General features: G+C 40.8%; 1 protein-coding gene across 1 annotated transcript; it reads right to left on the bottom strand.

Annotated features, from left to right (window-relative positions):
* Positions 1-3,583: 3,583 nt before the first annotated feature.
* On the bottom strand, positions 3,584-4,657 carry LOC126758649 (trypsin-4-like). Its single transcript, XM_050473002.1, has one exon. The coding sequence runs from the start codon at positions 4,492-4,494 to the stop codon at positions 3,679-3,681; it is 816 nt and encodes a 271-aa protein (XP_050328959.1). The 5' UTR covers positions 4,495-4,657; the 3' UTR covers positions 3,584-3,678.
* Positions 4,658-23,431: the final 18,774 nt, after the last annotated feature.

Genomic DNA, 23,431 nt, shown 5'->3' with positions numbered 1-23,431 from the left:
GCATATGGCAACTTTTTTTCGTGTTGTCAAAAGCAGTTTTGAAATGAACGAAGAGGGCGCTACTCCTCTATTCGCTTTTCACGGGTCTTTTCCTAGATTTGGCGCATGGTAAGTATGTGGTAAGTTGTTAAATTTCCAGGCCCAAATGCACCATACTGATAAGGTCCAATCACTTTGTTGATGATGGGCTTTAATCCTTCACACAATACGCTCGATAGAACCATATACGCGATATTGAAGAGGCCTATTTCACGATAGTTGGCGCAGATTGAGGGATCTCCTGTTTCGTGGTTTGGGCAGAGCACACTTAAAAAGAAGCTGATGCATGCTTTTTATTGATTCTTCGCCGCCATATTTGAATAGCTCGGCCCGCAATCCATCGGCCCCTGCCGCTTTGTTGTTCTTCAGACGGGTAATTTCTATTCGAATTTCTTCATGGGCGGGCAATGGAACGTCTGCTCCATCGTCATCGAATGGGAAATCGGGTTCACCATCTCCTGGTGTTATGTTTTCACTGCCATTCAGCAAGCCGGGGAAGTGCTCCATCCATAATTTTAGTATGCTCTGAGCTTGAGTCACTAGATAAAGTTTTTAAATATTATATATAAAATGTTTGCCATTAAACATAGAAGACACCAAACGTGGTGAAATATAATAAGAATTTTCTGTATTTCCCGCCATGCCACCATTCCTCTTGCATATTCAAATTATATTCTCAGAATCACTTCTATCACTTACTAATTTGAAAAATATGTATTTTCAACACCTGCGTCATACTTTTGCACGGCACTGTATGCATTCCGAGTGAAAGCAACCAAGTGCTTTAGAATGAAGTGAGCTAATTTCAATTGCTGTGGGTGTGGCATGCAAATGTGCAACGGAGATGTCGATCTAATCTATTTTACGCAATTTAGTGGCTCATAAAGCCTCATTAACAAATGGACAATGAAACGCATTCACGCACACAAACAAACAGACAGGACAGCGATTGCAAGCAGCAACAAACAACCTACCCACCCGACCAACACCATAAACCAAAAGAGTGAACATGTAGACAAGGCGCTCGCTTTCGGAGCGGTCTATGCCCTGTGTTGGCCACTCGGTGGGGCTGGGTCGGCAGCAAACTCCAGCAAAAACTCATTTTCATGTTAATATGTGTACAAATTAAGGATAATAATTGCCGGTACAAGCAAGCACATACAAACAAAACTACATTGAAATGGGTTAATAGTGGTGTGAGGCACCCACTTCGTGTATGTGCATACAGGAATACATTGGAGTACATAAAGTACATTCGTTGCATAACTCACACCGGCAGCCTGAGAATGTCTTCTAATACCAAAGGTCGACATGCATTTCCGCACACAAGCATATACCGTTACATGTAGGTATATGTGTATGTGTCTAAAGATGTGCATATTAAAGTACCTCGGTGTACATGGCGTCGTTCAGCGTCGGCCGCCCACTCTCCCAGCACCGAAACCACCGTCGTCGGTGTTTTGGTCAAGTGCAAAGCCCGCATTAGTAGCCGCAAAATGCTGGACAAAGCAAATCTGCATGCGGTTGCGTAACCATTGCAAAGATAAACTGCCCAACAACACTGTCAGCGCTATTATCATTAAACAGTAGTGTCGGCGCTGTTGGAGTGTGAATCGAAAAGTCAAGTCAATCAATACTCAGCTCGACCCGACATCAGTCAATGGGATATGATTTCGGTGGTGTGACCGCTACATGCTGTCGAGAGAAAGATAAGCAAATTACATAATAATAATTTAACAGCAATTCCGTTACACCTGCCAGCTGCGCTTTGTAGAGTGGGCGGAATTGAAGTTGGCTTGCAATTTCAATCAGTTGCAAGTAGGGTTGGTTAAGTAAATTAAATTTATTTCGTTAACCTATAGCTTATTTTCCTCTAATGGATGCGTCATTAAACTAATAATTATAAATTTAAGAGATAATTTCAAGTAATGAAATCGCAGCTTTGCCTGGAAATATAAATTTTGTAATTCTAGTCTGAGGATAACTTCTCTAAGACTTTTCTAAAGTTTTCACTTTTTTTATATAAAAAATAACACATGAAACATGTGTCAACCATACGCAAAAGTGTTTTAAAAATAATTCTTCAGTTTATTGTCAATATTTTAAAAATTCTTATGTTATCAATTTTGCTCACCTAACACCTTTTTTCAACTGTAAAATTTCCTAGTTCGAATAGCAATTACGTGTTTGAAGACCAACAAAGCGGCGGGAGCCGATGTATGGTTGAAGGGAAGCATGTCCAACGATTATTTAAGTGCACTCAATCCGACAAAAAACTGATTGAACCTTATCAGTGTGGCTTTAGGACTGAAAAATCAACAAATTACCAGATATTCGCCATGCGTCAAATCTTGGAAAAGACCGGTGAAAGGAAGATCTACACACACGATCTCTTCGTCGAATTCAAAGTTGCTTTTGACAGCACGAAAAGCCTTTATGCCGTTCAATACCAAACAAGGTTTCAGGCAAGGCGACTCCCTATCCTGTGACTTCTTCAATTTACTCGTGGAGAAAATCATTTGAGCTGCAGAGCGTAATCGACCAGATACAATTTTCTATAAGAGTGTACAGCTGCTGACGTACGCCGATGATATTGATATCATTGGCCTCAACACCCGCGCCATAAGTTCTGCTTTCTCTAGACTGGATAAGGAAGCGAAGCAAATGGGTGTGGTAGTGAACGAGGGCAAGATGAAATATCTCCTGTCATCAAACAAAGAGTCGTCGCACTCGCAATTTTACTCCCATGTCACTGTTTACAGTCATAACTTCGAAATCGTAGATAATTTCGTCCATCTTGGAACCAACGAACAAAGACCAAACTCCATAATCCACTCATTACTCCTGTCCTACTATATGGTGCAGAGGTAGACGATGATCTCGACGTTACGAGTTTTCAAGAAAAAGGTTCTGAGCAAGATTTATGGTCCATTACGCATTGGCAACGGCGAATATCTCAATCGATGTAACGATGAGCTGTATGAGATGCACGACCACATTGACATAGTTCAAGCAATTAAAAGAAGGATACGCTGGGTAGGTATTGTCGGCCGAATGAAAGCAAACGTTCTATCTCTGAAAGTATTCGACGCAGTACCCGCGGTGGGAAGCAGAGGAAGAAGAAGACCTCCTCTCCGTTGGAGAGATCAGGACCTGGCTACACTGGCTCGAATTGGCACCAAATTGCGAACGAAAAGAAGAAACGACTGGCGCGCTGTTGTAAACTCGGCTGTAAACGCGTTAGCAGTTTCGACGCCAATAAAGAAGAAGAAGAAGATTTGAAGATTAAATTCGACTAAAAGTATAAATTTTTCTTCTTATAAATAGAACTGGTGTTCTCAATGAAGGTTTTAAGAACTGATATGCTTACGCATAATGCTTAACACCAAAATTGTCAATAAGCTCGTGTTTGGTAGACTAACACTCCTTACATACAATTAGTAGGTATACCGTTTGACCCAGAAAATTTTAAAACTTAAAACTTTTATCAATAACCATATCTACACCTAGTGTGGAACTTAATAAGTAGTTATCACAACATTAATTTAAATTCCTTTCTTTTATATGATATCTCAATAAGGCCAATTTTTATTTCAATAAATTTCGTCACAATTAATTCTTTGCTTTTCACTTGCTTTTTTATTTTTTCCTATCTCTGGGAATGCTGTCCGCGTACTTCTCTGCCAGGGTGGTCTGCACCCAGTCGATCAGCTGTGCAACGCGTGTATAAACACCGGGCTTATTAGGACGCGCACAACCAACACCCCATGACACGATGCCCACAAGTTTCTCGTCCACTACCAACGGACCGCCCGAATCCATTTGGCAGGCATCGATGCCACCTTCAGCATAGCCAGCACAGAGCATGCGATCAGTGACCGATCCTTCTAACTGCTCATTGCACACAGTCTGATTGACAATAGGCACACGAGCGTACCGCAAAACGTAAGAGCCTGGCCCATAAGCGGACTTGTAACCCCAACCGGCCACCAAACCGACATCAGTATCCAACACTAATTCACCAGCTGCGGGCAAAGCGATTGGCTGTATGCGTAAGCTGAAGATGAGCGCATTGGACAGACGCACCAAACCGATGTCGTAATCCATGGTCTCCATGCTGAAGCGGCGGTCATAATGAATCGCAGCAACGTTGATCAACACGCCCTCGTGCGAAGAGCGCGTCTTTGCGCCTGCATGAATTTGTAAATCCTTAGCATCGCTGGCCACCAGGCAATGAGCTGCGGTGACTACGGTGCGTGCATTGATTATCGAACCGCCACAAATGTGGAAGCCGAATGTTTTGAGAGAGACAATGTACGGTATGTTAATAGAAACTGCCGACGAACCGCCCACAATGCGACTGAACGAAGCACCCGAAAATATGCTGGCCGCTTGGGTCCATGACAGCGCGATGAAAGCAAGCGCTGTGAACAGTTGAAATCGTAGGTTCAACATTGCAAAGTTTTAAGTACTTTCTAGAGAGATTTTGTAGAGCTGCACCTTCGTCACGATCCACCGCGAGTTCTAAAACGTTACTTTTGGACTGACTCGCGGAAATCGTGTAAGCTAGTGTCTGTGTCGGAAGTTATCTTGCTCCATTTGTACGAACTTGACACTGGGTGCAGCGAGACATTGGTTTCGGGGTTGTCTGATAAGCGACTGTTAACAGAATTGACGAGCGCGAACATCAATTTGTAATTAGGCAAATTCACCTTATCGGAGTTCTTGGCGATAGCACTTTTTGTTTTCAAACAGTGAAGTCTAAATTTTAATTACCTGAACTGGGTGAAAATGCTATTTTCGTAAACAATGTTATTTATTTGTTTATGCTGTAATTCGATTCTGAATTATAGAGTTACTATTGTCTTAGTGTTATCCACTGTTTACTTGTATGTTTTTGTCTAGAACTACTCCATGTCTCAAAACACATACATATGTACATAAAGGTACCTGCTCAAAAAGTATAAATAATAATTGCCGTCAGTCCCTTTTTTATTATATTAAGGGATTATTCAAAGTCAGTTAACCCAAGAGAATTTTAATTGAATATTTTTGAAAGTTTAGTGAGAAAAGATTAAATTCAGAAACTAATTGAAAAATTAAGAAATAATAGATTTTCTGGAACCAGTTCTGCCAAGAAAGCAAGCGAGTCCACTAAGCACTTTTTTTAAATATTCTAGGCACAACTTTAGGGTTCTCTGTTTTTATTCATAATCCGCATTTCTGGGTGGATCGCAAAATAAAATTAATCAAAGTCTCGAAAACACTCGTTTTTCTGAGGAGCTTCATAAACTTAAGCGTACTTAAGCGCGAAAAGAAGTTGTTGCATATTCAACAGATCGTTAGAAATTTCTCAGTGCATTCTCTGAACAATTTTTAAAGTTTGTTCAAATTATAGTCTATATAGTTGGTATGCCTGCGAAACTCATACAGATATGCATATGAATGACATTAAGTCCGTCAAAATCGGGAAGGTACTCTGGAAGCTTTCGATAACAAACGAGCTTTTAGACAGGGTGATTCCGTTTCGTGCGTCAAGATAATGCTGGAAAAGTATTCTAAAAGTACAATGGTACTGGGGTACGTAGATGATGCTGACATCGTAGGCCTTAACAACAGTACTGTCAGCGCAGTCTTTTCCAGCCTAAAAAAATTAGCGAAAAAGATTGGTCTTGTGGTAAACGAGGGCAAGGCAAAGTACTTGGAGGTCGCATACAAAGATTCCTCGCGTCTATGGAACTATGTCTCTGATGGCAACTATATATTTGAAAAAGTTAAGGACTTTTTACATCTCGCAACCGGCATACATCCCACCAATAGTCTAAGCCTGGAGATCAAGCACAGAATAACTCTTCCCAATAGGTGCTACTTTTGAATCGTTAGGCAATTGAGGAGTAGATCCCTATGACGAAAAAAATTACGTTCTTTAAGTCTCTCATAATTTGTGTCCTATTATACGGCGCAAAAACATTGACGATGACGAACCGAGTTGAGAAAGCACTTGGAGCATTCGAGAGAACTGTTCTTTACAAGATCTTTAAAGTCGTCCGTTTGAGTGATGATTATCGAATAAGATGGAATCACGAAGGTTAGGTAATGGCATTCGCATGGAAGATGATGCTCTAGCGAAAAGCTTCTTTTACTCGAGACCTATGTGTGGACATTGGCAGCAATGGCGCCCAAGAATTCAATGGAAGAACCAAGTGCATAGCAACCTGCCTGAGAATGCCTCACTTCAGATTTACAACTGGTGTGAGCTCACCGAGGATAAAAACAATCGCCAAAGTTTTGTGTTCTCGGCCCAGAACAACTAACAGTTGTAATGTAGTAGACATGGGAGCTTTCGAAGCTAGCTGTACAGATTATAGCACGACATTAGTGCGAGTTGTCCGACGTGTTCAGAGCACTTTGAAGACTCTGAGCATACAATGTTTTATTGCCCGAGAAAAAAATTTAAAACTACACGGGTGTTAGTTTTAAGGTGAAAATTTTGACGACACTTATCTGTCAGTCCACTGAGAACTGGAAAGCTATCAGCGAAGTGGCAGCCTCAATCATGACAAAACTAACACATCAAGAGCAGACTAGGCGTCCGTCAGTCCGTGTCATAGAGTAGACTTAAATATCTTATCATTGCCACGAAGTAATAATTAACCAGATAGTTCCATGGGAGAGTCTGGAGTTGGGAGTAGGTTAGGTCTAGCTGATTGAAGTTCCGCACTCCGGCTTTTGATGCCTCCTCCTACCTAAAAAAAAAACAAAAAAGAAATAGAAGAAGAGAAGACAGTAATTTAATCATGAGTAACACTGTTTTTAAGTAGTTAGTCTATAGTAAATATTATATATAAATTTTCGAACATTTATTCGATGCTGAAACCACTAGCTTTCTTTATTGGAAAGAATGTTTAATATTTGTTCTGTTCTAATAGTAAACGGTCTGATGAAATACTAAATAAATTCACACCTTTTGAGCTCGGTCGGTTGTGAGTCAGATTTTATTATTTTAAGTACTAACGGGAATTTTATCAGTATTTACCTTAAGAAATACCAATAATAACTAATATTTACATATAAACATTAACCAGAAATAAGAAACCGTTGTAATTTTTACCAATAGTCGAAGCAATTTGCAAAATTACTTATGTACAAATCGGCTGGGACTGTTATCGCGGGCAGTTCGCTTGTACACTCGCGTGTAAATCACTTGTAATATATTTTAACAAATGCTTTGAAACAAAGAAATAAATAAAAATAAAAAACAAAAAAAATAAAAAATAAAAAAACGGAATAAAAATAAATAAATAAAAAAACCATTTTTAACAGCTGTAAATATCAGCATTTTCGCCAATTCATAAATATGCTAGCATATAAATCGTAAATACGACATTAAATAAATAGCGAAAACACGTGTAATATAAATTTTCACTAAACAAAAAGCGCAATTCTTTTCTCATTTCATTAATGAGCGAAACAATTATTTGAAGCGAATATTGAAAGCGTTCTGCAGCAAAAACAACGTTAACTTCGGCTGCACCGAAGCTAATATACCCTTCACAGGTGCATTTCTTTTCGTAACTACATATGTGTTCAGTTTGTATGGAAGCTATATGCTATAGTAATCCGATCTGAAAAATTTTTTCGGAGATTATATTCTATCCTTAGAAAATAACCTGGACCAAGTTTTGTGAAAATACATTGTCAAATGAGAAAGTTTTCCATACAAGAACTTGATTCCGATCGTTCAGTTTGTATGGAAACTATATTTTATAGTGTGCGATATCGGCAGTTCCGACAAATGAGCAGCTTCTTAAAGAGAAAATGACGTTTGCAAAATTTCAAAACGATATCTTAAAAACTGAGCGACTACTTTGTATGTATATACTGACGAACAGACAGACGGACATGGCTAAATCGACTCAGCTCAACATACTGATCATTTATATACATACATACTTTGTAGAGTCTCCGACGCTTCCTTCCGGGTGTTACAAACTTCGTGACAAACTTAATATACCCTGTTCAGGGTATAAAAATCGTAAAAATTTTGAAGCGCCACAAGATTATTTACATTTTAATGCATTAATAAGGAAGAAACCGCTACGCATACACACCTGCACGCACTCACATCGGCATTAACCACAAATTAATGCCACAAATAGCTTCGCGCTCACAACAAAAACAAACTCGAGGTCGGTTAATGATGGCGGAAAAAGTGCAATCGAAAATGCTTGAACCGTAAATTGCGAAATATTGATATTCATAAAATATTAATTGACCCAGTGCTGCCACTTAACAAGTTCACACGCACAAACAATCACACAAATCCGCGAATGTACATATGTGTGCGTGTATGCAAATTAGTAATCAATGCTCGCGCATATTTGCTGCATAATTGGCCACATTCACTGCATTACCGCCAAACACACGCACACACATACATATATGGTACATTCATAAGCACACGCGCTAATATGCAGCTATATATGGCTTTTGGCGCAGTCGCATGCTTGGCAGCACTGGGATTCGGATTAATGCTGATTAAAATGTGCAGCGCTTGGACGGACAAAACAATTGGCGCACCAGCGTAAGTTGATTAGGCGCCTAATTGCCAATGTACAAACCAATATACATATATATGTATATATGGTAAATGCTTTAAGTGTATGCGAGAATGACAATCGTTTGGTCAACCGTGAATTGGAATGCTCATATAGTTATCGTGATTGCAAGTGTTGAGTTGCATATAAACGCTGCACATATACATACATAGATTTATACATATGTATATGTATATGGCTTTTTTCTTTTTTTTTAGTAAGAGGAAGCGTCGAAAGCCGGAGTGCGGGACTTTAATTCGCTAAACCTAACCTTCTCCCAGCTGATGTCTCTCCCATGGGACCACTGGATAAAGTATTATTTCATGGGAGAGAAGAAGACATTTAAGTCTCCTCTATTGTACGGACTGACTGACGCCAAGTCTGTTCTAAATGTCTCAATCTTGTCATATTTAGATTTGCCGCTGACAGCTTTTCACTTTACAGAGGACTCGCACATAAGTGCTGTCAAATTTTCCACCGTGATACTACCCAAGGGTCGTTTTTAGCTTTACCCTTATACTTGAAAACCGAGGGAACTGAAAGAATACGTGTTCAGAGTCTTTTATACACTGTGTACATACACGTCGGACAGTATGGACAAAAGTCAAGACGATATTTGAATAGGTAGCTTCTGAAGCAACCATGCCCACTGAGTATTTGGGTAAGGTGGAAATCTAGGTCCCAATGTTGTGTATCTATCCACAAATGTATGTCGGAAATCAGTCGGTGGGTCCACCGTCCTTTGCATGAAGTTCCCCACCGTTGCTGCCACATTGCGATGCTTTTAATTCTCTCCTCTCTTTTTGCTGTGGTAGACGTCTCTTGTATGTTATATATTCGCGAGAATTCGTCTCCCTGGATGTCAATCGGCGCCATGCTGGCTAATACCTCAGCAGCGTCATTTGAAATGGTTCGGAAAGACTTTATCACGCGTATTGCTCAAAGCCTGTGCACTGTGTTAATTGGTCGAAATTCGAACCTCTAGAGTACCCTTTTAAACAATTTTGAATATCTGGTAATATTTTACAAAATAATTTCAATATACAACATTGTTAATTACTGTGTCCAAAAAATAAGGTGACATTGTATTTATTTTGAAAACTCTTTATTTATTCATCCAAATCAATTTCATCCCCTTCAAAGTAATCCCCTCCCGATGCAATGCACTTATGCCAACGGATTTTCCAATCTTCGAAACACTGGTTGTAGTCACTTTCCGCGATGGCCTTCAGTTCCGTCTTCGCTGCGGCTTGAATCTCCTCTATCGTATAAAAACGGTGTCCCCAGAGCGGTCTTTTGAGCTTTGTGAATAGCCAGAAGACGCACGGCGTCAGATCAGGTGAATACGGTAGTTGCGGAACGATATGGGTTGAGTTTTTGGCGAAATTATCACGAATTACGAGGGCAGTATGGGATGGTGCATTATCGTGGTATAAAAACCAAGAATTGTCTTTCCACAATTCCGGCCTTTTTAGGCGAATAGCGTAACGCAAATGACGCATAACGTTCAAATAATATTCCTTGTTTCCACGATAATCGAAGAAAACAGTCAACATGACCTTGATTTTTGAGCGGCCTTTTCGCAATTTTTTTGGTCTCGGCTCTCTTTTGGCACAATATTCGCTCGATTGATCGGTTGTTTCGGGGTCGTAAGCATAGATCCAAGTCTCATCGCCAGTTATAATGCGTTTCATGACACCCTGGTAGTCGGAAAGCATCGTTTCACACACTTCAACGTGACGCCTTTTTTCCAAAAAATTCAATGTTTTCGGTACCAGTCGAGATTTGACGCGCTTGAGGCCCAAAACATCCTTCAAAAGGGTATTGGCTGAGCTTTTCGATATGCCAACTTCATCAGCAAGGTCTCTAATTGTTAATCGACAGTTTTTCAACACCAAATCTTTGATTTGTTGAACGTGAGCTTCGTCGGTTGAGGTTGATGGTCGCCCTGGACGCTCTACGTATTCGACACGTTCACGGCCGGCTTGGAACTCACTATACCACTTGTAAACATTTTTTTTAGACATAGCCTCATCACCAAAGGCTTTCTGTACCATCCTCAACGTATCCGCAGAAGAAAATTGATCCGTGAACAAAATTTAATGCAAATTCTTTGCTCAACAAATTTCGACATCGCAAAAAACGAAAAACTCACTTTTAGCAGCTCTCAAAACGACACGTATCTCAAACACTAATGAATATTTTGACATGAAATTTGACATAAATGTGACTGACAGTACTACCAACCAAAAAAATTATAATTCTCCAAATCCTTCGACGCGCGCAGTTTAAATTCAAATGTCACCTTATTTTTTTGGGCACAGTAGTACATGTGACCCACGCTTACATTCTTATGTCTCAAATATATTATGTTCTGCACAAAATCAAATTGGGCATAACCTGCCACAACACAGATTTGATTTTGGTTCCAAAGTGATTTATTACAAAAATATCATTAGATTCTTTTGAGCTACTGGAATTAACACCGGCGTTTTAAATATTGAGCCGAAAATAAAAAACGGAAAGAACTCTTTTTTTTGAGAAATCTAGATTGTAGATGAGTTTTTTTATTTCCATCTAGGTTTTTTGTTAAATATGAACACTTTTAATAAAAAATCCCTGAAAACCAGCTTTTCAAAGTTTTTAATTTTTCAATTTGAAAAATCCTAAAGAAATAGAGTTTTTAGGAAATGTTATGCTCTACAAGAATATGCGAAGTAAAAACAATTCAAAAGTTATGTTAGTTTTATGAAACCTTTCAAATTAAACTAAAAATCGTAACTTGACTGAGAGATATTTCTTGCTCAGCGTATGGGTTAATTTTAACCCATAAATTCTCTAATTAGTTAGTTGGCTCACCCTAATAAATAGCTTTGATGAACACTTCCAACAGCTAAAAAAACATATATTTATTTATAAACATACATACTTATGTTATGTATAAATAATAGGTTGCCAAAAAAGTCTTGCGGTATTTTTATTGATTTTTTTTTTATTGAAATAGAAATGAATTCAGCGATTTTATCGCAATTTTCGACGACAGGCCTTCCGGAGCGTGGCGCATCTTCGACCACCTCTACACCAGAACGAAAACGTTGAAACCATCGTTGTGTGGTGGAAATGGAAACTGTATTGGGTCCATACACTGCACAAATTATATTGGCGGCTTGAGATGCATTTTTGCCTTTATCGTAGTTGGTAGGAGTGCAGCCCAATCGGGCTCAATTAGCACGTGATGTGCCATTTTTCGTAGTAGTACTGTAAAATATGCCGCATTTTCTCTTTATTTTGCTCCATGTTTGCGACGCTATAACTCACGAACGACTTAAAAGAAACGACAATCAGTCAAACACGTGTTAGCGCGTGAGATGAGCTTTCCAAAAAAGTATAGCATGACCCGATGCGACGAAGAAAACTAGAACTACGCGCTTTTAGCGCCAACTAGCGAAAATACCGCAAGACTTTTTTGACAACCTATTATATTAGGTTAAAAAAGAAATATTTTTGCTCGGTTGCCTAAAAATAAACAAACGTCAACCGTTAATATCTTTTAAAAGGTTTAGTTTATGAAAATGTAAAAGACATCTTTGTATAACATTCCATTTTCTACAAAATCTATGAAACGAGATATTTTTTAAAGTATTTTGAAATGACTTTTGAACTTTTGAAACTGAAAGGCGGAGAACCTTCCCAAAAAGTTAGGAGCTCATACTGAGAGAGATAGTTGTTTCTGATCCACCCTAATAAGTATACCAGCATATATAATATATTCATTGAGCACCCCTACATAGTTGCGAAGAAGGTTAAAATGGACTCTTTAGTTATGCAAATATTGATTGCATGCTTTCGCACAAGTCTACAAGCAAACATAAGTAACGGTATACATATGTACATATATACATATATGTATGTATGGCTGTGCCACTGTCGTGCCGGCATGCCAGTGCATTGGTTGTGTGCCCTATTTAAATATTGATAAAACATTCAATTCCCATTTCGATTTTCAATTGACTTACAACAACAAAATAGTACAACAATAAAATTTGCACATCAAAAACTAAATAACTTTGCAAAGAAGAGCCGAGTATGATGGATGTGTTGACTAGACTATATATGTACAAGTATGTATGTATGTATGTATGTATGTATGTATGTTTGTATTTATGTGTAATGTGTGCCAGAATTTACTCTCGCTATTTAGTTTAGTAATTGTTGCAAAAACAAAAACACATTTAGCGCAATTTCCCTGCAAACACACACAATCCAGTGCATTATTAGCGCGCATAAAAGGCAACAGCCACAGTGCAGCTGCTAACCACAGACACACACACTAATAAATGCGCTTACCTAATCGCCTTGTCCCGTAAGCAACTGATTACCCCTCTATCCCCCGTGGCTAAGTCCACTAAAGCGCTCGGGTCCACAGTGGAAAACACACCCATTTATGGCATTTATTTATGGAAATGTAAATATTATTTTGTGGCAGCACATCAAAGGCAACCCTGGTCGTGGGGGTTTATCGTAAATGATATGGATAACATAAAAATAAAGCATACATGTACCGTTGTATGCAAATAATACCCCTGAGTGGCACAATTCCAGCTAAAGCCCACCCACCGCCACAGCGGCGCGCCCTGAGAGCGGAGCGAGTGTGAGTAAGTGATTGGCAAGGCGCGCTCCCGCACTCGGGCGGCGGGTTGGGCGGCGGGTAATAGTTTATTAAGTCAACAAGGTTGTGCACAATTTAGTTGTATTGATAGTTTGTTTGATTTGTATCTGTGTGTCGTATTTATTTATGTATCAACTGTGTATTTATTTTCTAGTGCTCATGTGCAACAGCTGCACTCACACATGCACAATGTGAGCCTTTGAGCTTTGTTTGCTTGCATGTGTGTATGCATATTTCCACTGGATTTCCGCTGCTCAGATGTTGTTGTTGTGATGGGTGGTGTGGGTGACTGGTGGCAAAGTGGTGGCGGTATGTGCATGTGTGGGTGGTTCGTGTCCAACTACAAAGTGATTTATTTATTTAAGGCTAAAGTGATTGAAAATTGATCCGCCGAGGGACATTCAACATAAACATACTCCAGCTCCAATGTGTCGCCGAACCGTGTTGCATGTGCAACACCCATAATGCATGGTCTATATGTAAGCATGTGTTCTTGGCTGGAGAGTTACATATACCTATATTTTAAAGCTAATAAGCATTATGTGGTTATGGAGGAGTTATGTACACTTTATGGGATTAGAAATGGATTATCCCTTTCTAATACTTTAAGCTGTTCTATCATATTAAGAGTATCTTTAATACACATAAGATCGAGGTTTAGAAATTACAGCTATTTTGTAAAAATATACTTCTTGCTTATATACAGTTAGTGTGTCTACATGAGCAAAACCAATAAAAGAGTTTTGGGTAAGAAACAGGTAAAGACAAAAATAAAAATTATTAATTTACAAATACAAATATACAAATAAATGTGTCCAGATACAAAAAACACCACTCCATAATCTAAACTCACCATACCTAAATTTACCATACCTAAACTCACCATAGCCCAGTCAAACTCACCATCGCCCTCATTTAAATTCACCCTATTTAATTTACCACAGATGAACTCACCATATCTTTCCAGTGCAGGAAGTTATGCCAAGATCTTGGAAGCCGCTAGTTTGACCGTATTACTTCTGCATACACTTATTGTAGGAGTTGTTTCTTTTCATAAAGAAATTGTTGTATGAAGCGAAGTAACATGTGACGTAACATTTTAACACCAATATAAGCATATCTAAAAGAAGTACATATTCGAAACTGAAATTTGAACCCAGCTTGTCTGCGGAACATTGACTGATGTGGATTCCACCACAGGGAACTTATATTCGATCCCTGTCTTGCCTCAGATATCTTAAAGTTGACTTAAAGTTTTGAAACCCATTTAGGTGTATCTAAAAGCAGTCTTGGAAATAAAAATTTGAGCCCAATTTGTCTGAAGAACCCTAACTAGGGTGGATTCCGCCACTTAGAGCTTTGATTCGATAAAATTGTTTAGTAAAGTGGTGTGTTTCGGTAGCACCAGGCCAGGCCAAAGAGTGGCACACAGCTACCTAACCAAGGACGGTATCCCTACGCTTCCGCAGCCGCAATACAGCTCAGATGTGGCCCCCGGACTTTTTTTACTTGCCTGAAAAGGCCGATGAAAGGCAAGCATTTCGAGACGACAGAGGGGATCCAAGCAGCATGCACCTCGGCTGTCAAGGCTATTCCGGAGAATGTGTTCCGTTACGCCGTCAATGCTTGGAAATCGCGCTGGTAACTCTGCATCGACGCAGAAGGAGCAAATTTTGAAAGTTTTTAAAGAATTGTAACGATTGAACTTTTTTAAATCGACTCAGTCCTATTACCATGTATAGTATACCATATATACATAAAACAAATTTCTTGTGATATTTGAAAATCTGGCCTTCATGCGCTGAGATCCTTTAACGAATCATATACATACATTCGAATATCAAGAATTTATTCGACAAGTACTGGAATAATACTGCTGATTTTGGGGTTGATATAACGATATGGGGCCCGATTTGTACTCCGCTCAGGGTCCAATGGTATTTTTAACATATATTGAATTGATTTTTATTACGATTAGTTATTTTTAGAGAAAGCTTGCAATGTGAAAGTACTAAGGTATTCAAGCTTTTTGTCGAGAAGAACAATTATGAAAGATGAACAACATCTGTAAGTACTTTCAGTAACAACACCTTCAACTTTTGCAAATACAATTGTTGCCAAGAATTAAAAATGTAGGGCAGTAATACAGAAATGGATAATGAGTTTCACTCTTTCTCATTTAATTCACTTTTCAAGCGGACGTAATAACCCGCAAGAGCTGAGAGGTATATTTACAACGAAGGCTGAAGCATCAGGAATTGGCACCCTGCCAGGACCAGCAAACCGCTATTTTTAATCAAATGTACTCTGTCTATACATATAGTATATACATACAAATTTAGAGGAGAATGTAGCGAAATGTTTAGCGGAGGAAGAAGCCAGCTGTAAAGTTAGAGGGAAGGCGCCTAATAGCAAGAAATGGAAAAAATGCAATATGAACCCACTGAAAATCGATCGATAAGGGCTAAAGGTAGACAACAATGCGCACCAACACATACATACATAGAAACAGAGTAATCAGAGCATTAAGCAAATATATACACCCAGATATAAGTATAGTGCAATCTGGAAAGCAAGATACCAATACTCGGCAAATGCGCTAACACTTAAAGAGGCTCTTCTAACCGAACCGCGGGTGCGGGAAGTGAAATGCAGAGTGGAAGAAAGCAGATAAAATCGTGCTTAGCGCAAAACTGGGACAATACTGTGGCAGCGATAAACACGTGGAAGACCATCAACTATTTACAAATATATATGTATGTATGTATATAGTATAGTTGAATGTACCGCATTAGGAGCACTCGTTATGGCGGTGTTACTTAACAATGGCGTCGAGAATTCCATCAGTAGCGACGACAGCAGCTGCCGCGGCGCTTTCTGTAAAGAAACTATTCGAGTTTTCAATTTCAATTTCGCTTTCCGCGCACCTCTACCCCAGCGCACCGCGAGGCACCCCCGGCGCACTCCCACGCTGCTGCCTTCCAAAGCGCGCTGTTATCTGATTGTAGTTTAGTGCGGCAGCAGCAGCTTTGAACTACTTTTACGTGTGTTTTGCTGTCGTACTTGATTTCACAACATCCTTGCAACACACTTGTAGCCATAAGGTTCGAATCGTCCTTCAGCACCCGTCCATATGTTCGCTGCTTGTGCATATGTAATCGTTTGGACGAGCATTTACTTATATAAGTAATTTAAGTACATATTTATAAGTCTCTTCCTAGAAACTGCTGGCACGTGGACGCTGCGCTGAAATTCAATCTCATAATGAGCAGCACAATTAGCAGAGTATTAAGGACGAAAATCCTTTGCTTAGTGAAATTGACTTTGCTTGTTTTCCCTTTTTCTCTGTGGAAAGAAAATAATTTTTTCTACCACATCTTGCTATTAAGTTCGATTTTTGTGCCAACAACAAGAACAAGTGGGCAGAGCAATAAGAACCGAGTCTGTTTGTACTCGTAGGAAGCTTAGCAGGACCAAAAATAAAAAAAACTGGTACAAAAAATGGTTGTAGGTATGTAAATATATACTTCCTCAATGTATACAATTATCTTTGGAACACATACAGATCCATGCAAACGTGAGTATATACTTATATTTGTGAATATATAAGCAAGAACCCTGACGCTTTGCACAGTAAAGAAAATTGGTGAAATAAATTGAATATCGATTTTTGATTATTTATACCAGCTCTTTAATTATTGACTTACAAGGAAAACTAGTGAAGAAATGTTCTGCCCAACAATAAAGAGAACTTTTGACACAAAGTCTAAATATTAGTGAAGCTGAGACATTTGAAATTGATTGAGCTGAGTTTGTGGAATATACAGGGTTTGTCCGGAAAGTAATAAGACTGAGTCAATTTAATAAAATTTATTGAACCAATAGTTACACTTCTTCATAAACTTTCAAAATAGGCTTCTTCTGCGTCGATGCAGCGCTGCCAGTGCGATTTCCTGGCAATGAAGGCGTCATGGCAGGCATTCTCCGGAATCCTCCAAAATGAGAGCCGCAGTACATGCTGCTTGGATCTCATATGTCGTCTCAAAATGTTTACCTTTCATTAGATCCATGACTCGATACCTACGATTACCTTATTCAAAAATTGGGTGTCACTTTCACACATGCTCAAATTTTCTTGGCACACTTTCACTCCACTCCACCATCTTCGCGCACGCCTTGCGCATGTTCAAATGCTCCGTCACAATGCCATGAACCACAATTTAACGGTCTGAGTTCAAAACTTTGTACTCACGAGTCACATTGTCGGTGTTCCCAGCACGGTCTTCATCAGCGACCTCTTCCCGGCCCTTCAAAAAGGCGCCACCGAAACACAACACTTCTTGCTAAAGAAACCTCTGGGTAAGACTGTTTGATCATATCAAAAATCCCTGGAATTGAACATTTCCAAAACATCGATTTATCGCATTTTGGCCGAACAGTTGGGCTTACGAAAGGTGTGTACACAGTTTGTTCCGCAAAAATTGACTGACGACCAAAAATTGCTCAGACTGATCGACGCTTGTGACCGATTACTTGACCAAAAATCACATTTTAACCACTAACCACTCCCCATATTCTTTATTGGCAATTGAAGATACCAAGTGCAGTCAGGACCTTCTCCACCTGATCTCTCCAACAGAGTGGAGGTCTTCCTCTTTCAAAGGGGAAAAGGACCATACATCTTTCACATAAGCTTTGTCCCGAAAACTCGTAACATCAATTCATCTAATGATGTCATCATCTATGCCTCCGCATAATATAGCAGGACGGGAATGATGAGGGATTTGTAGAGTTCCGAGTTTGTTCGTCGAGAGAGGGAATTTTTCATTGTCTAGTCAGTTCAAAGTAGCACCTGACGGCAAGAATGATTATACTTTGGATTTCATGGCTGATAATGTTATGTTCGATTTCAAAGTTATGACTGTCAACCGTGACGTTCATTCGCGATGACTATTGGACTTGTTCACAATCAGGCCGCCCGCTTCTTTTCCTTTTCCAGTATGAAGAAAGCAGAACTTACGACGCGATTGTTGTACGCCAGCAGTTGTTCAATCTTATAAAAGATTTTACCTTCTCTATTTAACTCTGCAGCTTTTATTGTTTTCCACAGCATTAGATTCAAGACGTCGCACGATAGGGATCCTTGTCTGAAACCTTGTTTGGTATCAAACGATCCTCACCAAGATTTTGGTGTTCACTTTACAACCTAGTTCTATAAACAGCTTTTAAATTCGATTTCGAGACTGGATTTAATAAGAAACCTTATTAATTTAGAAATTAGCCTTTTCTTTCAGATACGAAAAAAAAACAACTCTCAACGGCAGCCGGTAGAAGAGCACATTATTTTCTATCACCTGCTCAATAGAAATTCCCTCTGCGTGGGGTGGACTACTTCAAACCAATTATAAGCGTTTGAAAATGCATGCAGAATTCGTAGAACTAAGTCAGAGCTTGGAGCGCTCAGCACATAATCCAGTGCAGCGCACTTCTAATTATTCATATTCATAAATAATTATAACGGTAATCATGTGGAACTTTAAAATAAAATTTATTTTCAATTTGTGAGACCGCGAAACAAGAGGAAAATTATTCGTAAATTTCTAAAAGCTAACCTCGCATGCAAATTTTGTTCCATTCTCCGGTAATTAAAAATAGAAGAAATAAGTAAAGTAAATATGAAGCGTGCTTCCGGCACGTCGCGCACTCTCCAAAACGGATGTGCGAGCTATGCGTTGTGTGCAAACAAACGACTGACGCATCCGGCGTAACCTGACACCCCACCAACAGCGACGCCAACCTCCCAAGTCTATGGCAATGTCAGTGCCAACAACAATTGCAAACTAATTCCGAGCGAAAAGCACCAAAATTACCAGCGCTCGAGTGTAATTATAGATTAACGCCTGATGGCTGCACGGCGTGTTTAGCTGTGGCGCCGGGTAAACGCTGGTCATCCTCTGCTAATGTCCACACAGCACCAGCTGCTCAAAGTTGGACATCGGGGTCCAGTATCCGGCGTCCGTGTACTTCCGTTCCCTCATCCCAGACACCTGCAGCAACAAAGCCATCCTTCTAAAAACAGTAATCAAGTCCGAGAATGCTTCAAATTAACGCCCCAAAGCGCCTACTGCCACACACACTTTTACTTGTCTTCGAACTGCTCCCGCCACGTTCCCCACCGAGCGCGTTAAGCGAGAGCAATGAAAACAAAATCATGGAAGCACGCGTGCGTTTATGAAACGTGAGCTGAAACACTAAGCACACGTGCGAGCGATTTGCTACATCCGAATGGCGCTTCGCACACCCAACCGCTGCCCAACCGTCGCGCAGCCCGCGTGCGCAAACGAAAGCTGTGGGTCTTTAATTGCGCTGGTGTTGGTGCTAAAGTTAATTGTCACGAAAAAAGCACAAATGAGCAAGATGAAATCGAGCAGGAGCAAAGACCGAAGCTTCGTCAAACAATTCTAACAGCCTATACTTGGCGGCTCGTCATGAAACTTTCCATAGCGCTTGATTAGTGCTGGAAATTCGATGATTTTAATTTTATTAAGTAAATTATGCACACCGACCGTCGTCGAGCCGCCGCCAATGGTCGCGTTAGTGGTTTGATAATGTGAACAGAAAATGATGCCGCGTGCTAATTGCAATTAGACCGACGTAAAAATTTGATTTGCGTATGTACGTATGTATTTAGGTCAAACAGGAAACTGAAATTTAATTAAATAGCAGAAGCTATGAATAAAAAAATTGGCTGACCTAAGATCAATTTAATAAAATATAAAATATAAGAAGTATATAAAATTTCAGGCATAACGGGACTCAAACTGAGAAACTCTAAGCTGCAAGACTGTTTCAAGACAATTCATGATAGTTATTCATGAATAGGTTCTAGGGAACATCTGAACTGTTTAAACTATTGCTTTCTACAAGTACTTGTATTATACGAACTTTTCTGCATTTTTGTAGTTTTGATAAAATACCTTTATGTTTTAATATTTTTGGATTATAAAGTAGGTGTAAGGAAGCTATGTATCGTATTCGAGTTTTGAAGGAAAACTTCTTCTTCTTCTTCTTAATTGGCGTAGAAACCGCTTAAGCGATTATAGCCGAGTTAACAACAGCGCGCCAGTCGTTTCTTCTTTTCGCTACGTGGCGCCAATTGGATATTCCAAGCGAAGCCAGGTCCTTCTCCACTTGGTCCTTCCAACGGAGTGGAGGTCTTCCTCTTCCTCTGCTTCCCCCAGCGGGTACTGCGTCGAATATTTTCAGAGCTGGACTGTTTTCGTCCATCCGGACAACATGACCTAGCCAGCGTAGCCGCTGTCTTTTAATTCGCTGAACTATGTCGATGTCGTCGTATATCTCGTACAGCTCATCGTTCCATCGAATGCGGTATTCGCCGTGGCTAACGCGCAAAGGACCATAAATCTTTCGCAGAACTTTTCTCTCGAAAACTCGCAACGTCGACTCATCCGTTGTTGACATCGTCCAAGACTCTGCACCATACAGCAGGACGGGAATTATGAGTGACTTATAGAGTTTGGTTTTTGTTTGTCGAGAGAGGACTTCACTTCTCAATTGCCTACTCAGTCCGAAGTAGCACCTGTTGGCAAGAGTTATTTTGCGTTGGATTTCTAGGCTGACATTGTTGGTGGTGTTTACGCTGGTTCCAAGATAGACGAAATTATCTACAACTTCAAAGTTATGACTGTCAACAGTGACGTGAGTGCCAAGTCGCGAGTGCGACGACTGTTTGTTTGATGACAGGAGATATTTCGTCTTGCCATCGTTCACTGCCAGACCCATTTGTTTTGCTTCCTTGTCCAGCCTGGAGAAAGCAGAACGGGTGTTGAGGGGCGATGATATCAATATCATCGGCATACGGCAGCAGCTGTACACTCTTATAGAAGATGGTACCTTCTCTATTTAGTTCTGCCGCTCGAACTATTTTCTCCAAAAGCAGGTTGAAAAAGTCGCACGATAGGGAGTCGCCTTGTCTGAAACCCCGTTTGGTATCGAACGGCTCGAAGAGGTCCTTCCCGATCCTGACGGAGCTTTTGGTGTTACTCAACGTCAGTTTACACAGCCGTATTAGTTTTGCGGGGATACCAAATTCAGACATCGCGGCAAAAAGGCAGCTCCTTTTCGTGCTGTCGAAAGCAGCTTTGAAATCGACGAAGGGGTGGTGTGTGTCGATTCTCCTTTCACGAGTCTTTTCCAAGATTTGGCGCATGATGAATATCTGGTCGGTTGTTGATTTGCCAGGTCTAAAGCCACACTGATAAGGTCCAATCAGTTTTTTGACGGTGGGCTTTAATCTTTCACACAATATGTTCGATAGAACCTTATATGCGATGTTGAGGAGGCTAATCCCAAGGTAGTTGGCGCAGATTGTAGGGTCTCCTTTTTTATGGATTGGGCATAGCACACTTAAATTCCAATCGTTGGGCATGCTTTCGTCCGACCATATTTTACAAAGAAGCTGATGCATGCTCCTTATCAGTTCTTCGCCGCCGTGTTTGAATAGATCGGCCGGCAATCCGTCGGCCCCTGCCGCTTTGTTGTTCTTCAGGTGGGCAATTGCTATTCGAACTTCTTCATGGTCGGGTAATGGAACGTCTGCTCCATCGTCATCGATTGGGGAATCGGGTTCTCCTTCTCCTGGTGTTGTGCGTTCACTGCCATTCAGCAGTCTGGAGAAGTGTTCCCTCCATAATTTAAGTATGCTCTGGGCATCAGTGACTAGATCACCTTTGGGTGTTCTACAGGAATACGCTCCGGTCTTGAAACCTTCCGTAAGCCGCCGCATTTTTTCGTAGAATTTTCGAGCATTACCCCTGTCGGCCAGCTTATCAAGCTCTTCGTACTCACGCATTTCAGCCTCTTTCTTCTTCTGTCTACAAATGCGTCTCGCTACCCTCTTCAACTCTCGGTATCTATTCCATCCCGCACGTGTAGTGGTCGATCGTAACGTTGCGAGGTAGGCAGCCTGTTTTCTCTCCGCTGCGACACGGCACTCCTCGTCGTACCAGCTGTTCTTTTGCACTTTCCGAAAACCAATGGTTTCGGTTGCAGCTGTACGTAAGGAGTTTGAAATGCCGTCCCACAGTTCCCTTATACCGAGTTGTTGACGAGTGCTCTCAGAGAGCAGGAGTGCAAGCCGAGCAGAAAATCGTTCGGCTGTCTGTTGTGATTGCAGCTTCTCGACGTCGAACCTTCCTTGTGTTTGGTGGCGCGCGTTTTTTGCTGCACAGAGGCGGGTACGAATCTTAGCTGCAACAAGATAGTGGTCCGAGTCGATGTTAGGACCTCGGAGCGCACGCACATCTAAAACACTGGAGACGTGTCTTCCGTCTATCACAACATGATCGATCTGGTTGGTAGTTTTTCGATCCGGAGACAGCCAGGTAGCTTGATGAATCTTCTTATGCTGGAATCTAGTACTACAGATAACCATATTTCGGGCCCCGGCGAAGTCAATCAGCCTCAACCCATTAGGGGATGTTTCGTCGTGGAGGCCGAATTTACCGACCGTAGTGCCAAAGACACCTTCTTTGCCCACCCTGGCGTTAAAGTCGCCAAGCACGATTTTGACATCGTGGCGGGGGCAGCCTTCATAAGTGCGCTCCAAGCACTCATAAAAGGCATCTTTGGTCACATCGTCCTTCTCTTCCGTCGGGGCGTGGGCGCAAATCAGCGATATGTTGAAGAACCTCGCTTTGATGCGGATTGTGGCTAGACGTTCATTCACCGCAGTGAATGATAGTACTTGGCGACGGAGTCTCTCTCCCACCACGAATCCTACACCAAACTTGCGCTCCTTTATATGGCCACTGTAGTAAATGTCACAAGGACCTACTCGTCTCTGTCCTTGTCCCGTCCATCGCATTTCTTGGACGGCGGTGATGTCAGCCTTTGTTTTTACGAGGACATCAACCAGCTGGGCAGCGGCACCTTCCCAATTAAGGGACCGGACATTCCAGGTGCATGCCCTCAATTCGTAGTCCTTATTTCGTTTGCCATGGTCGTCATCAAAAGTGGGGGGTCTCATCCGAGGCTGGTTATAGCTCTTCACTGGGGGTGTTTTTTTACGTGGCAGGTCCCAAGCCCAGAGCACAAACCTATGTAG

Source organism: Bactrocera neohumeralis, chromosome 5, assembly GCF_024586455.1.
Source record: "Bactrocera neohumeralis isolate Rockhampton chromosome 5, APGP_CSIRO_Bneo_wtdbg2-racon-allhic-juicebox.fasta_v2, whole genome shotgun sequence".
NCBI lineage: Eukaryota > Metazoa > Arthropoda > Insecta > Diptera > Tephritidae > Bactrocera > Bactrocera neohumeralis.
The sequence above is the reverse complement of the archived record's forward strand: the minus strand, read 5'-3'. Positions and strand labels throughout refer to the sequence as shown.

Bases quoted from the DNA above. Each gene is read 5' to 3' on its own strand.
- LOC126758649 (XM_050473002.1), bottom strand. From the start codon at position 4,494: ATGTTGAACCTACGATTTCAACTGTTCACAGCGCTTGCTTTCATCGCG.